The sequence below is a fragment of the Panthera leo genome, chromosome D3 (genome assembly GCF_018350215.1).
Source record: "Panthera leo isolate Ple1 chromosome D3, P.leo_Ple1_pat1.1, whole genome shotgun sequence".
Classification (NCBI taxonomy): Eukaryota; Metazoa; Chordata; class Mammalia; order Carnivora; family Felidae; genus Panthera; species Panthera leo.
In genome coordinates, this window is record NC_056690.1 from 54,637,797 (window position 1) to 54,652,093 (window position 14,297).

At 34.3% G+C, this 14,297-nt stretch overlaps 1 protein-coding gene across 9 annotated transcripts in view; it reads right to left on the reverse strand.

Annotated features, from left to right (window-relative positions):
• The window catches only part of CCDC178 (coiled-coil domain containing 178), a 468,894-nt gene that overhangs the window by 75,862 nt on the left and 378,735 nt on the right, over positions 1-14,297 (reverse strand). For 6 of the 9 annotated variants that reach the window (XM_042910983.1, XM_042910982.1, XM_042910985.1 and 3 more), the window contains exons 20-21: positions 3,353-3,487; positions 2,717-3,074 (exon numbers count right to left, since the gene is read on the reverse strand). In XM_042910983.1, the coding sequence (XP_042766917.1) occupies positions 2,964-3,074; positions 3,353-3,487 (246 nt within the window). In that variant the 3' untranslated portion in view covers positions 2,717-2,963. Of the gene's footprint in view, positions 1-2,716; positions 3,075-3,352; positions 3,488-14,297 lie in introns of those variants that run through there. The other 3 variants (XM_042910989.1, XM_042910988.1, XM_042910990.1) reach the window with 1 other exon arrangement.

A 14,297-nucleotide genomic window follows, 5' to 3' on the forward strand; every position in this document is an offset into this window, starting at 1 on the left:
TAAACTATAATTCCCAAACCTGTATAAAATACTGCAGATATACTCAACTTTTGGAAAAAGGCAATGGAACTATCATCTCCTTTAACAAGACAAAACATTTGTGCCTATGAAGTCTAAGATCACATGAACATTCTGTTGCCACATCATATTCTCATTTAAATAATGAGTTAATCTCCAGTCTTTTTTCCAAATGAGATACCAAAGAGGTATTAAATATCGCTATATTAAATAAATCAAAAGTAAAAAGAGAAAAATAATGCAATAATAGTACTTTAAATGGGCTTAGATATGAGGTTAGGACTATAAAATATGCCCTACACTATCAGATTCAATAAGTCTCATATGCTTGTCAGAGTTGGAACATGGCATTGGTCTTAAGACTGTAATAGCTCACTTTGGATCATATTAAAATTGCAGTCAACTAAAATCCATATATATATATATATGTATAAATATTTATATATACTTAATAAATGGCTTTGATGTCAAATACACAAATTCTTTATTTCAGTTATAGTTCATCTTACTGGTTTCTGCTTGATCACTGTTATTCAAAAGCTTATCTGGCCCACCTGGTTTTCTGCCATCTACAGATTTACCAATTATGCTTTTTTTTTTTCTGATAGTCCTGCAAGTAATTGTTCCAAGCCCAAGGGTGAAACAAAGTTTCTTTTTTATGCATCACTATTTTGAATTGCTTTTGCTCAATATCAGTTATATATAGTTTACTTTTCAAAAGATTCATCAGATGATTTTCTCATCAAATAATTTACTAATATCTTATGGCATCATTTTAATACTATCTTCGAAATATAAAATGTTAGGTTTCCTAGTATTGACATGCTACTAAATCATATGAAAACAGAGGGCAATAGCCTCTAGTTTGTTAAGCAATTTTAGCCATGTTGACTCAAACTGTAGAGACTGACACCAGCAGACTCACTCTACAAACATATTAAATCACTCTATCATGTTCCAATTTAAAGATTTTTGATATAATGAGTGAAAACAAGATAGCCATGGGATACTTTAAGAAAACCTCAATGGCTTGCTATCATACACACTAAAAAACAACTGAGCAAGAATTGAACTAATTTCACTGATGGTGTAAAGCTCTAAAGGAGCTTAGAATCTTCTAGGAAGAAAAGCACAGCAGTAGGAATAAACTGTGGTTTGGTGATATGTACAGAATACAGTAAGAGGTCAAAGAAGAAGAAGGTGGGGGAAGTGCTCAGAAAGGATTTTGTAGATGAGATGTTTGATTTGAATCAGGTGTTCATTAACAGGTACAGTAAAGAGTACTGCAGAAAGAGGTAAGACATTAGGCACAGGAAAGGAAGAAGGAGTCAAGAGGTTTCACACTAGAGAAATTTTGAAGTGGCTGAAATAGACTCTAAGGAACTAATGTGGAGAGGGATGAAGCTGCGGAAGTTAGCAGGGGTTGGGTCATGAAGGTCATTGTGTACCATGTTGACGGTTTAGGACTTGAGTTTTTCAGAGGATTGCCCATGTTTCTATAGTTTTATGGCAAGATTCTGAAAATTTTATTTTTTATATTCCTATTAAGAGCCAAGGTTGAAATACTCTAAATTAAAGGCATCTCCCTCAGATAAGAATCCACTAAGTTATGTTCCTCAGGTTCCCCATATACAATCCAGCCTTGCCACTGTCTCTCTAAATGCAGAATAGTTGAGTTGTCCTACTGATACCAACCTATCATTTCTAACCTTTCATTTCCACTGTTGTATAACAACCATCAAAATAAGTAACTTAAAATCAAGTTTGGTAAAAAAAAAAATGTATGGGTTAATTTTAATAAAAACTTAGAGTAAGGAGTATTATAGGTTATGATTTGAGAGTTCACTTTACCAATATTCAGAAAGTTTCTACTGACATTTTCAATATTTCAAAATACATCCTAATTCACAATGAGGGTTTACCATTTGTAAGATTTTTAAGAATGTTTACATTTAGGCAGTAGTATGAGATTTTCCTAAAATAATAATTAGAACATGCAAAATTACCTTTGAATATTTAAAAGGGAATCACAGATCAGTCACTCCATAATTTTTAATGTACTGTCAACAGACTTTTAAGGAGAAAAAACACATGCTACTGTCTTCAGAAATACTGCAATTGTAATTTATACTCAAGTTTGTATATGAATATCTATTCAACCTACACGTTTAAGCTCTACCTTTCAAAACTCTAAATTTCTATTATTTAAATTTTTGTTATAATCCATTATCAGTGGAATCCTTATATACAGTATATGTATGCAAATAGAGTCTATATCCACCTTATATATGTACTTTGAATGGGATACACACACACACACACACACACACACACACACACACACACACACACACATCCTCAGAGGAAAATAGCAAAATACCAATAGCCACCAGTAAAAATGAAGAAGACAAAAAAAAAAGCCACCAGCTTTGGAAGTGTTATGCAAAATTCTTCAATTGTGGCAAAAGAATCATGAAATGCACACACAATTAAAATATTTAGAAAAAGGCTTGGTGTGTTTAGGTTCAGCATGCATTGTTTATGCTGCAAGTTTATGAAAATTGTGGTTTTAAAGAGTGTGTACATTTTATTTTATAGAATAGATACTTTTTTTTTTTCTTTTACTAGAACAAGGCGGTGTTTGTTTTCCTTTGGGAACTCACTTTTTATGCATATTATGACATTTCAAATAGTAAAATATGAATTAAAAATTTAATTTTCCAGTAATAGCCTTCACATAGTTAATAGGGGTTTCTAAACAGATCAGAGTCTTGAAATAAAGACAAGTGATCCACTAAAATTTCTACAGAGACAAACAGTCAAATCTCACATGTATCTGGAACCATTGTTACATTCTAATCCCAAATTGCTTATTTTTCAAAGACAGTTATCTCCAAATCTGAAGAGGACGGGCCTCTTTCAAAATGGAAGGGGAAAGCAAACAGTTAAATAAAATAAACGTAAGTGTCCTTTTCACTGAAGGAGGTTTCACACAAAAGCAACACAAGGCAACTGTTGACGGTATCTCTTAAACAGCTGAATGGCATCTGCAAAGCCTGAAGATTTGAAAATATATATTTACACCAAATATATTTATAAAAAATCTGTTTTGAGGTTTGTGAAAAATAAGCTCAATCTCCCTTTTCCCCCAAAGTATGCATGGTATATATGCTAACTTACTGAATTCATCCTTCATGCAATTCCAGTTTATTAAAGAGGTTAAAAATTTATAAAACTCTGATGGGATATGGTTTTAATGCTTCATCACACTACCCATCATTTGCTTTTCAATCTAGATCAGAATGATCTTTCCTACTTCCCTGCAATCACCTACCTGCACAGCTAATATTTTCTGAATACTCTCTTGAGAGTCTGTCTGGAACTTGGCCAGCCTCATCTGGCCGCAGAGGACCACCAGTTTGAAGTGATTCTGCCACACCTTGTGTATCCTTCTTTGCAGCTGACAGAGCTAAAGGGAAGAGGGAGGGGGCAAAAACACAAGTCAGAGTAGGAGAGGAAATTAATGGCAGTGTTCAAGAAGAATGATGGAGGGAAATATAGAAAGCAGTCAATAGCCCATTCTGCACTGTACGGACCTGACAGGAATTTCACAGTCTCCTGATTTTTCAGCCCACTCATGTGCATTCATCAGAAACCAGTCACATCTGGCCGCCAGGATGGGGGGTTAATTTTCTCTAAATGCCTCAGCAGTTTTGTTCTAGCTGAGGCAAACTCTGTGACTGCAAAGCTGATGAGTAAAATATTTCTACTTCACCCAGTTTAACTCAAAACCGATAGCCTCGGGACATATTGAACCTTTCTTTAAAAAAATAATCTTTTGAAGCTTTTTTGAATGGCACATCAGGTCGGGCCAAAGTTTAAAAATGCAACTTTAGGACTTTGACGGACACCATTGCTTCTTTTTTTTTCCTCATAAAGCTCACCATTGCTTGGCAATGTGTGCTTTAGAGCATGACAAAACTAAAGAGAATTAACTTAGCCATCAACTGCTGAGGGAGAACAATAACAGGGAAGAAATTTCCAGCTAGAACTCCCTATTAATCTGCCTCCCTCTGACTATGTGGCATGGAAACATCTCACTGCACTAAAGTACAGTGGACACAGTGGTTAGAGGTGACACGTTTAATACAACACAGAATTTACACAGGAAAAGATTTCTCCTATGAGGCATCCTATACTTTTTGGAAGTTTAATATAAAACCAAACAACAACAACTAACACAGTAGAAGTTTTACCAAGACAATGAACATTTGTCCCTCAACAGTTAACATAACCACACTACATAGAATTGCTACAATAAGGTTATTTTCAAAGAAATAAAGTTCATAAAAATAAATGATAAAAACCATATTAAAAACACTTTAATATATTGTCATTGAAACCTCTTTTTTTTTGGTTATGTGGATAATTGTTTATGTTGATTTCTTTTTAGTGTATTTTTCAGGGTGAAAAAATAAACACCACAAATTTCGTATCAAACATTTCTTCATGACAGAATAAAAACATGTCACAAATTATGGTTATTTTATGTTTTATTTATTGATCTGCATACTGGTTACATGTTAGGGATGCTTGCAAAATTTCATCAGACTGTGCATGGAGGGCTTGTGAACTCTTCTGGAGGCATATTTCAATAAAACAGTTTACTTAAAAACAATTTTTAACATAATCACCTGGTGTTGCATGTGAATTGGCTATAATCATTACCTTCATTATGCATTGTATTAAGCAACACACAGGTATTTATGCAGGTCCACAGAATAAGAAACCACTATTCTTTGTTAACTGATCAACTTGTGAAGAAAACATAACCTTGAAAACTATAGAATTTTCAGCTTGTTAAGTGCCGAAATACATTACTCCTGGAATTACATTAAGGGCATTTCACATAATTTATGCTATTGAATTAAAGATTAACATCACTTTTTGAAGAGAAAGTCTGTCAATATTAAATGGTTTTCTGTAATATTTAATAATTTTAATATAATATTAAAATAATTTTTCTGCCAACTCTGACAGCCATTGGGGCAGCGTATGCTATATCTTAATGTACTCACTAAGACATTAAAGACACTTTAGTCTGTGGATTACCATTACTATGGTATCTGCAAATATGACAAAAGGCAAATAAGAGGAAGATAGATTTTAGAGGAATTCTTCAAACCGAAGGTAATTTTTTTTACAAGTGGGAGCTCTCAACATGTGAAAGATTTTACAAGTGGGAACTCATTAACCAAAGTGAACGGAATGGTAATGTTTCCCATATCCACATCGTAAATGAAGAGAACAGCTGTATACATTAAATCTATTTTATTCAGTTTTCTGAATTTTGGCTTGAGGTAGCCACAAAGGTCTTAAATTAGTCCATATACAAATGCTAAACTACTTAATCTGAGAAGTTTCTTAAGTATCAACTAAGAAAGAGTAATATCTCAAGAGTGTTTTTTGTTTGTTTGTTTGTTTTTAATTTATAGCTAATAGGCCTCTGAAAAAAGAACTGGGACAGAATAAAAACTGAAGGAATTCTTACAAAGAGAGAATCAGCATCCAGTAATCGTCACATATCCACACTATATCCACACTAAAGAAAATGAGATGATCAACAATAATATATATGGAGAAATATTTAAGATGCTGGAAATGACACTGGATTTAATATAAGACTTGACTATGCTGACAACTATTTTAAGAAAATGGTTATGATGAAAGCCCACTTGTAAGATGTCAGTAGACAGTTATCACTCAATAAATACTGAAATTAACTCAATAAAACGAACTGGTAAAATTTTAGTGGTGAAGCAAAGAAGAAAGACTTTCACGAACTTACTAGTTAATAAGAGAAGAGAAAAATAAACAAAGTAAACATAAGAGACACAAAAATAGGTAAAAGGAAAATTAAAGAGAGAGAAGTAAGTTGTGAGTGGAAAAGTACTTTGGATAGACACAACTGAGGTTGGAAACCCAAAGGAACTGGAATGGTTTCTGACATCTCCACCTTCAATTAACCTTGTTTCTGTAATGAAAGTCTTCAATGATTATATCCTTGAAATGTAATCATTTATTCCTGATATGATTATATTCCTTCCTTCTCCTTCATATTTTAGGGAAGATGAAGTGGAATGAGAGAGGAAGTGGTAGAGAAACAAACAAACAAACAAACAAAATGGTAAGGGACACAGACACACTGGAAGGGGTTATAGCAACGGCACAGTAAAGACTTGCCATGCACTTAGAAGAATGGAATTTAGAACCATTGACAGAGTAACTAGGCTGCTGCTTAGCCCCAAGTGCATACTACAAAAATTTTGGAAAAGAATGTATATATTCTCATAGCAAACTCAGAAGGAGCACACTGGAACAGGAAAAGAGTCATTTTGAAAAAAAAGATACTCAACTTCAGTGCCCTCAGTTTTGTATACAAAGAGAAAGGATATTCAATGGCATCAGGAAAGCTGAGTCAGGGAACAGTTGGTGTGTACTCTGAGACATTTAAAATGGCAAAAAAGGGGGCGCCTGGATGGCTCAGTCAGTTTCGAGTCCGACTCTTGATTTCAGCTCAGGTCATGATCTCATGGTTTGTGGGATTGAGCCCCACATTGGGCTCTGCGCTGATAGCATGGAGCCTGCTTGTAATCCTCTCTCTCTGCCCCTCTCATGCTGGCGCACGGGTGCTTTCTCTCTCTCTCTCTCTCTCAAAATAAAAAATAAACTTGAAAAAAAAAAGTTTAAATGGCAAAAAGGAATGTAGTTTTCTTTCTTTTTTTATCCCCAGCTTATTTATTTATTTTAAATATAATTTATTGTCAAATGGGTTTCTATTCTGCAAATGGCTAGATTTCATTCTTTCTCATTACCAAGTACTATTCCATTATATATATAAACCACATCTTCTTTACCCATTCATCACTTGATGGACATTTAGGTGCTTTCCATAGTTTGGCTATTGTTGAAAGTGCTGCTATAAACCTTGGGATATAAGTGCCCCTATGCATCAGCACTCCTGTATCCTTTGGGTAGATTCCTAGCAGTGCTATTGCTGGGCCATAGGGTAGTTCTATTTTTAATTTTTTGAGGAACCTTCTCACTGTTTTCCAGAGAGGCTGCACCAGTTTGCATTCCCACCAACAGTGCAAGAGGGTTCCCGTTTCTCCACATCCTCACCAGCATCTATAGTCTCCTGATTTGTTCATTTTAGCCACTCTGACTGGCATGAGGTGATATCTCACAGTAGTTTTGACTTGTATTTCCCTGATGAGGAGTGACGTTGAGCATCATTTCATGTGTCTGTCGGCCACCTGGATGTCTTCTTTGGAAAAGTGTCTATTCATGTCTTCTGCCCATTTCTTCACTGGATTATTTGTTTTTCGGGTGTGCAGTTTGATGAGTTCTTTATAGATTTTAGATACTAGCCTGTTATCCAATATGTCCTTTGCAAATACCTTCTCTCATTCTGTCAGTTGCCTTTTAGTTTTGTTGATTGTTTCCTTTGCAGTGCAGAAGCTTTTTATCGTGATAAGTTTCCAATAGTTCATTTTTAGGAATGTATTTTTCTAACAATGGTTTGTGGACAGTTTGAATTTGTAGTAGATTTGGTAAGTTGGGCTCCAGTATTTGCTTTGTGAGTTCTTTGCTGAAGGAAGCCCAAAGACAGAATTCATTGATATTTCTTTTGAGATAATGATCACTATGTAGCTATTCAGAATGAAAAAAAAATCAATGTCCACATTGACGTGGTATTTCAGATACAAAGAGCTGGTGTCAATGTCAGCATTGCATACAATGTCCATTTGTATATAATATACATTTATACATTTGGTAAAAATTCCTTCTGATTAAATTTTATTAGTCTTCTATGATATTTATTAAATTTAAAGCTTGATATTCTCTGATAGTAAAATAGAGTAAATTAAAGTTGTCACTTGCAAGAATGAAAGATTCTCCATTTTCCTATGTTATACAAAATTATATGGATTCTGCTTTTAACCCAAGTTATTTGATGACTTATATAAATTCATGAAAACTAGCAACTCCTATATATCACATAAATCTGGCCTTAATACTAAATATAATATATATATGTAACAACACATAAACCCTCATTACATAGATTTAGATTTACATTATTTTATTGCTGTTATACATGTGAAAATTAAAATATTTTAAGAATAATATAAACTATTTGATATTCCAAAGGTTTCAAAAACGTTAGGACCAGCCATAAACAAATCAGCACCAAAATACTGCCTTACACCATTCTCATATTCTCAGCATTGAAATTAGAAATTTCAAAGCATCACTTTTTTGGTTATTTTCCATGGCCAGGTTGGAGTATGCAGTTGTCTGGCTTACGTTATGGAGGAAACAAAAATAAGTAAAGCCTTCTTATCCTAACCCAAAGGGGAAAATTGGGACACATTGTGAAGAATGGGGCCATATAGAGGTGAATAATATTTGATTTTTACTGTCAGAGAAAAACAGTGTTTGTAGGTGTGATTTTAAAAATAGGCCTTCAAATTATGAAAGCAGAATACACTCCTCTTTCTCCCTTTGAGTGTAGGCTGGATATAGGGCCTCTCTTCTAAAGAACAGAATATGGCAGAAGATAGGATGCACACACACACACACACACACACACACACCAAGGTTTCTGTCTTAGATTTTCTCTCTCTCTCTAATTCTCTCAGATCTTTTGATCTGGGCTAGCCAACTCTCATGTTGTATAAGCAGCTCTATGAAAGACCCACATGTGGAGGAACTGAAGCTTCTTTTTGCCAACAGCCCCTTGTGAGTGATCTTGAAAGCAGATTCTCCAATCTATTCAGACGACTCCCATCTTGACCAACAGCTTGACTGAGACCTTGTAGGAGGCCATGAGCTAAAATCACCCATCTAAGCTGCTCCTAGTTCTGGTCTCTCAGAAACTTTGTGAGAAAATAAATGTTTATTGGCTTAAGCTCCTAAATTTGGGGACAACTTATTGCAGCAATAGTTAATGATAGATTTTTAACTCTCTCTCTTCTCTCTTTGCCTAAGAAGAAAATAATTTACTATCTATATTTTCTGAATGGAAAGGAAAAGTGATCGCCTAATTTACTGTTTGGCTTAAGACTGAAACTGAAAATGATTTATTAGTAATAAGAGGGTGACTAATAAATACTTATTGATTGATAGAATGTAGTTTGTGCCATCTATGGAGCTCATTAATTGAAGACAGCATAAAGGAACTATAATTTAATAGTTCCAGAAATTTAAAAATGGTTCATTATCAGCAAATATTTTCGTGTAATACATCAACACATCAAAGAAAAGATAATCATCCCCAAAGTAAGTTGATATGAATAAACACAGAACAAAACCAATCAGCAATGAAAAAAATTATCTTAGCAAAGTAGGACGCTTAACCGACTGAGCCACCCAGGCACCCCACATTTAAATCAGTGGAGAAAAAGATGGCATAATTGGTTTTCTCTAAACAAGTGTGTAAAATTAAATTAGATCCTTAACTTACAATATACACTAACATAAAAGCAAGGTAGACTAAAATGAGAAAAAATTAAACTTTAACTGATCTTTAGAAGGGGAAGCAGTTTTATTTATTTTTGGGACAGAGAGAGACAGAGCATGAACGGGGGAGGGGCAGAGAGAGAGGGAGACACAGAATCGGAAACAGGCTCCAGGCTCCGAGCCATCAGCCCAGAGCCTGACGTGGGGCTCGAACTCACGGACCGCGAGATCGTGACCTGGCTGAAGTCGGACGCTTAACCGACTGCGCCACCCAGGCGCCCCATGGGAAGCAGTTTTAAACAAAATACTGATATAATAAATTCTAATGGAAAGAACTGAAAAATTTAATCACACCAAATTTTTTTTAATTTAAATTTAAACAGAGTAACAAAATGAACCAGTGGTTTAGAGAAGATATTAACGACACTCACAGCTAGCAAGGATTAATTTTTTTAAAGTAGAAAGAGCCCCTATAAATTGATAAGGAAAAACACACATAATATACCAGAAAAATGGCCAAATACTACAAATAGGCAATTCATAGAAAAGGAAAGCTATTTTGTCTGTAAACATTTGAAAACATGTTCAACGTCAATGGTAGAGCACAAATAAATACCATTTACACTCATCTGATTGGCAATTATTACACAAAACTGTCCATATCAATTCTTGGTACAATGTGGAAAAAACTAAGCTCTCATACACTGTCCAAATTTGTGTATAATTTGACACAATGACTTTGGAGAGCAATTTGACGTTATGTATTAAACTTGGAGATGTAGCTCACCTTTGATCCAGTAATTATACTCCAATTCTAGACCAGCAATTCTCAAGATCAGCAGGATCAATATCACAACAGAACTTGTTAGAAATATAGTTATTCAGACCTACTGACTCAGAAACTCTGGAGCCCAACAACTGGTATTTCAACAAGACTTCCAGGTATCTAATGCATGTGAAAGTCAGAGGTACTGCTCTTGAAAGAGTCATAACATGTTCCCAAGGAAACATATAAAATAATGTTCATTTACAGCATTGCTTGCAATAGTGAAAATGTGGAAACAATCTAATTGTCTACACTTGAGTAATAACAAACAAACAAACAAACAAACATTGTAATATGTTCATATCCTAAAGCCTAGAATTTAAAATAAATACAGTAATATCACAAGTAATGTGTACAGTATAACATTTAAAAGTAAAAAATGAAAACTAGGGTTGCCTGGGTGGCTCAGTTGGTTAAGCATGCGACTCTTGGTTTAGGCTCAGGTCATGATCTCACAGTTTCAGCAGTTCAAGCCTCCTTCAGGCTCCATGCTGACCATGCGAAACTTGTTTGAGATTCTATGTCTCCCTCTCTCTCTGCCCCTCCCCCACTCTTTCTGTCTCTGTCTCTCAAATTTTTTTTTAATGTTTATTTATTTTTGAGAGAAAGAGCGCGAGGTGGGGGGTGGGGGGTGTGGTGCGGACAAAAGAAGAGGGAGACAGAGAATCCAAAGCAGGCTCCAGGCTCCGAGCTGCAGCACAGAGCCCAATGCAGGCCTCGAACCCACAAACCATGAGATCACGATCTGACCCGAAGTTGGACACTTAACTGGCTGAGCCACCAAGGTGCCCCTCAAAATAAATAAACTTAAAAAATGAAAACTGATCATTTACATTTTAAATTAATTACAATTAATAAAATTAAATAGTTAAAATTACAATTAATAAAAATATGGATGGAATTGATAAGCACCTAGTGTTTAGGCAGGCAGAGGGTTTTAAGTGTATTTATACTGGTGTAAACATCCAAAGCAAATATGGCAAATGTCAGAATTTACAGAGCTGTGAGAGGTACATGGAAATTTATCATAAAACTTACATGTAACTCTGTAACTTACCATATGTTTAGTTGTTTCATTAAAAAAAAACTGTAGGTTAAGCTTACATGTCTTCAAAAAGACATCCTGTATATTTTGTCCTTCAGGATTATTCCCTGTTAGAGAATTTACTATAATCTAGTTTAAAAAATCCTATTATATTTGACCATCTGCTAAAATATAAAAAAGGCTTTTTTGTACAAAATTTTTATTATGTATCCACAAAGCATGATCTTACCTATAATGAAAGAGCTATCCAAAATATTAAAAGACTTTAAATCAATAAGGAATTAATTACTACTTCTAGTTGCTTCTTAAATTGCCTAAAAATGTTGGCATTTCCTCACATCTTGCTTACATAATTAAAACAGCTGTTGAACAGTAACATTGTAACTTATTTCATACTAAATGGAAGATATACACATGTGGCCTAGGTACATGACAATTTGAATATGCTAGAATCAGGGGAGGATTGGTGGCATATCCATTGGAAAAAAACATAAAAATATGTAAAATAATGAATAGAACTTTGGAGAAATTTGTTTATAAACCTTCAACTTAGTCCTTAGATTAAAACTAATCCTTTTTTTGTGACTTAACTTTTCTAACATTCTCAAATCATAACATCAGGTCTCAAATAAGAATAATTGCAGTTAACATTTTTTATTAGTCATATTGATTTCATAAAGATGCTTTGCTAAGTCAAAGTTTTAAAGTTTTACTGATTTGTTTGTTTGTTTGTTTAGAGAGAAAGCACAAGTGGGGGAGGAAAAGAGAGAGAGGGAAAGAGAGAGAATCTCAAGCAGGCTCCACACTGTCAGCACAGAGCCTGATGTGGGGCTCGAACTCATGAACCATGAGATCATGACCTGAGCCAAAATCAAGAGTCAGACACTTAACTGACTTGACTGAGCCACCCACATGCTCCTGCCAAGACAAAATTTGAAACGCCACAATAGAGACCAGATATTAAAAATACATTAATCAAAATAAACAAAATTTTTTGTAAGCTTATACACACATTGCATGTTCTGTGTCGAAACAGTAGTAGACTAGTGTGTTTTTTCTTAAAAAAATTCCTTATATTGTCTCTGTGTTTTACATAACATAAATATCATTACAAACATGCTTTAGATAAAATTAAATCATTTTTAGAGACATATGGTGCCCAAAATTAACTCCCCAAAGCACATAATTTAACTGGCTTTTGCAATTTAAGAACCCTGGAAAAAAAGAAAGGGAACATTTCAAGGAAATGAGAAGTGTCCTTATAATGAATTTCTGCTTATAAGAATCAGACATAACAACAGTCTTTTTAATTAAAATACAAATACCATATGTATAGTTATCTGAAAATGAACTATAAATTGTTTTGCAGGAAAACAAAGACCAGTCAATACTGAAAACACAAAGTCCCTTAAAATTCAAAGGTAATACTGGCAGGACTGATAGTTCAAGGACAGCACTCAAGGTTCTTTGTCTAGGAATAATGATTTTCCATCACTGGAAAATGAAAACAATTGCTGAAGATTTAACTGTATGAGACAGATTTTAAAATAATACTTCATCTATACCTTTTTTGAGGAAAATATCTTTATAAAAACTGAATGATAGTTCAAAAGGACACAGAATTCCCCTGCATACAGGAAGATTCCATTGGATACAACATTCAAACAGGAAATTCATAGAATCACTGAAATAAACAACCCTCATCAAATTAACATGTAGGACAAATGTGAAAGATGTGCAACATTGCAAATTCTTGAAGTGAAAGCCATTTCCCAGTACACCGGAGTGGGAATTGGGAGTGGGTATATATGGTGGTGATGACACACGACAATTGTTAGATGTTACAGGATTTCTGAAGGAAGGACCAGAGTATGCATGGATTTACTCATCACAGGTGTCTGAAAACTTAAAAGTTCATCTGATGTGACCACTAGTGAGTTGGGAATTTCATAGGTGAGAAGCCTGCAGAGCAGAAATAGTATGGAGGACTTTTCCATGGAAGAAAATGAAAGCATTTCAGACAATCTACTTCTATTTTCTAGCTATAAACATAGTCAAGCAAATAGTCCCACTGTAGAAGCAGCTCTAAGAAAAAATTACACATATTTGACAAAGGAGAGAAAAAAGCATGCTGTATTCTGCAGATTTGCATTTGTACCTTTGGTAATCCAATTAAAATGATAAGCTTTGACAAAATATGATGAAGGCCACTTGGAAAAAATAACAGCATTTTCCTATAGGAATAGATTTTAAATGATAGATAATAGAAACATACATACAGTCATTCATTTGCACTAGAATCTTAAAATAATGATTATAATTTCTGATCTGCTTGTTATAAGGTTTTATATAGTGGAAGCACACTTCCTTTTTCTCTTTCTGACAGATAAATAAAACTGATAAGTGAAGATATGTGCATGCAATTTTAATTCAACAGAGTGATGTAAAGTGGGCGCAGCTCACAAGGCAAATAGCATAAGCCTTATCAGTTCTGTTTATCGTAATAATCCAAACAATGGCAATTACAAACTACTCCACAGATTTTTGGCACGGCAGGAATGACAGATATACAAAATCCAGTTAATTCCGATCTTTTTATAGTACTCAGTTACCAAGCTACACATGTACAATATACAAACCTCAAAAGTAATGAGATATTTATTATCAAATCTGTTCCACAGACTGGTGTTAAAGATCAAATAACTCATTTCTGGAAACCCCTGGTGTCAATTGCTTAGGTATACTTAGAAAATAAAATAAGACTCTCATGCATTTCAAACCTAGAACTGGCCTTTAAAAATTTAATAAAGAACCACTCTTTTATTCTAATTATATAAAGAACAATACATTTCAAAATTCTCTGTTTGGACTTCTGCTAATATA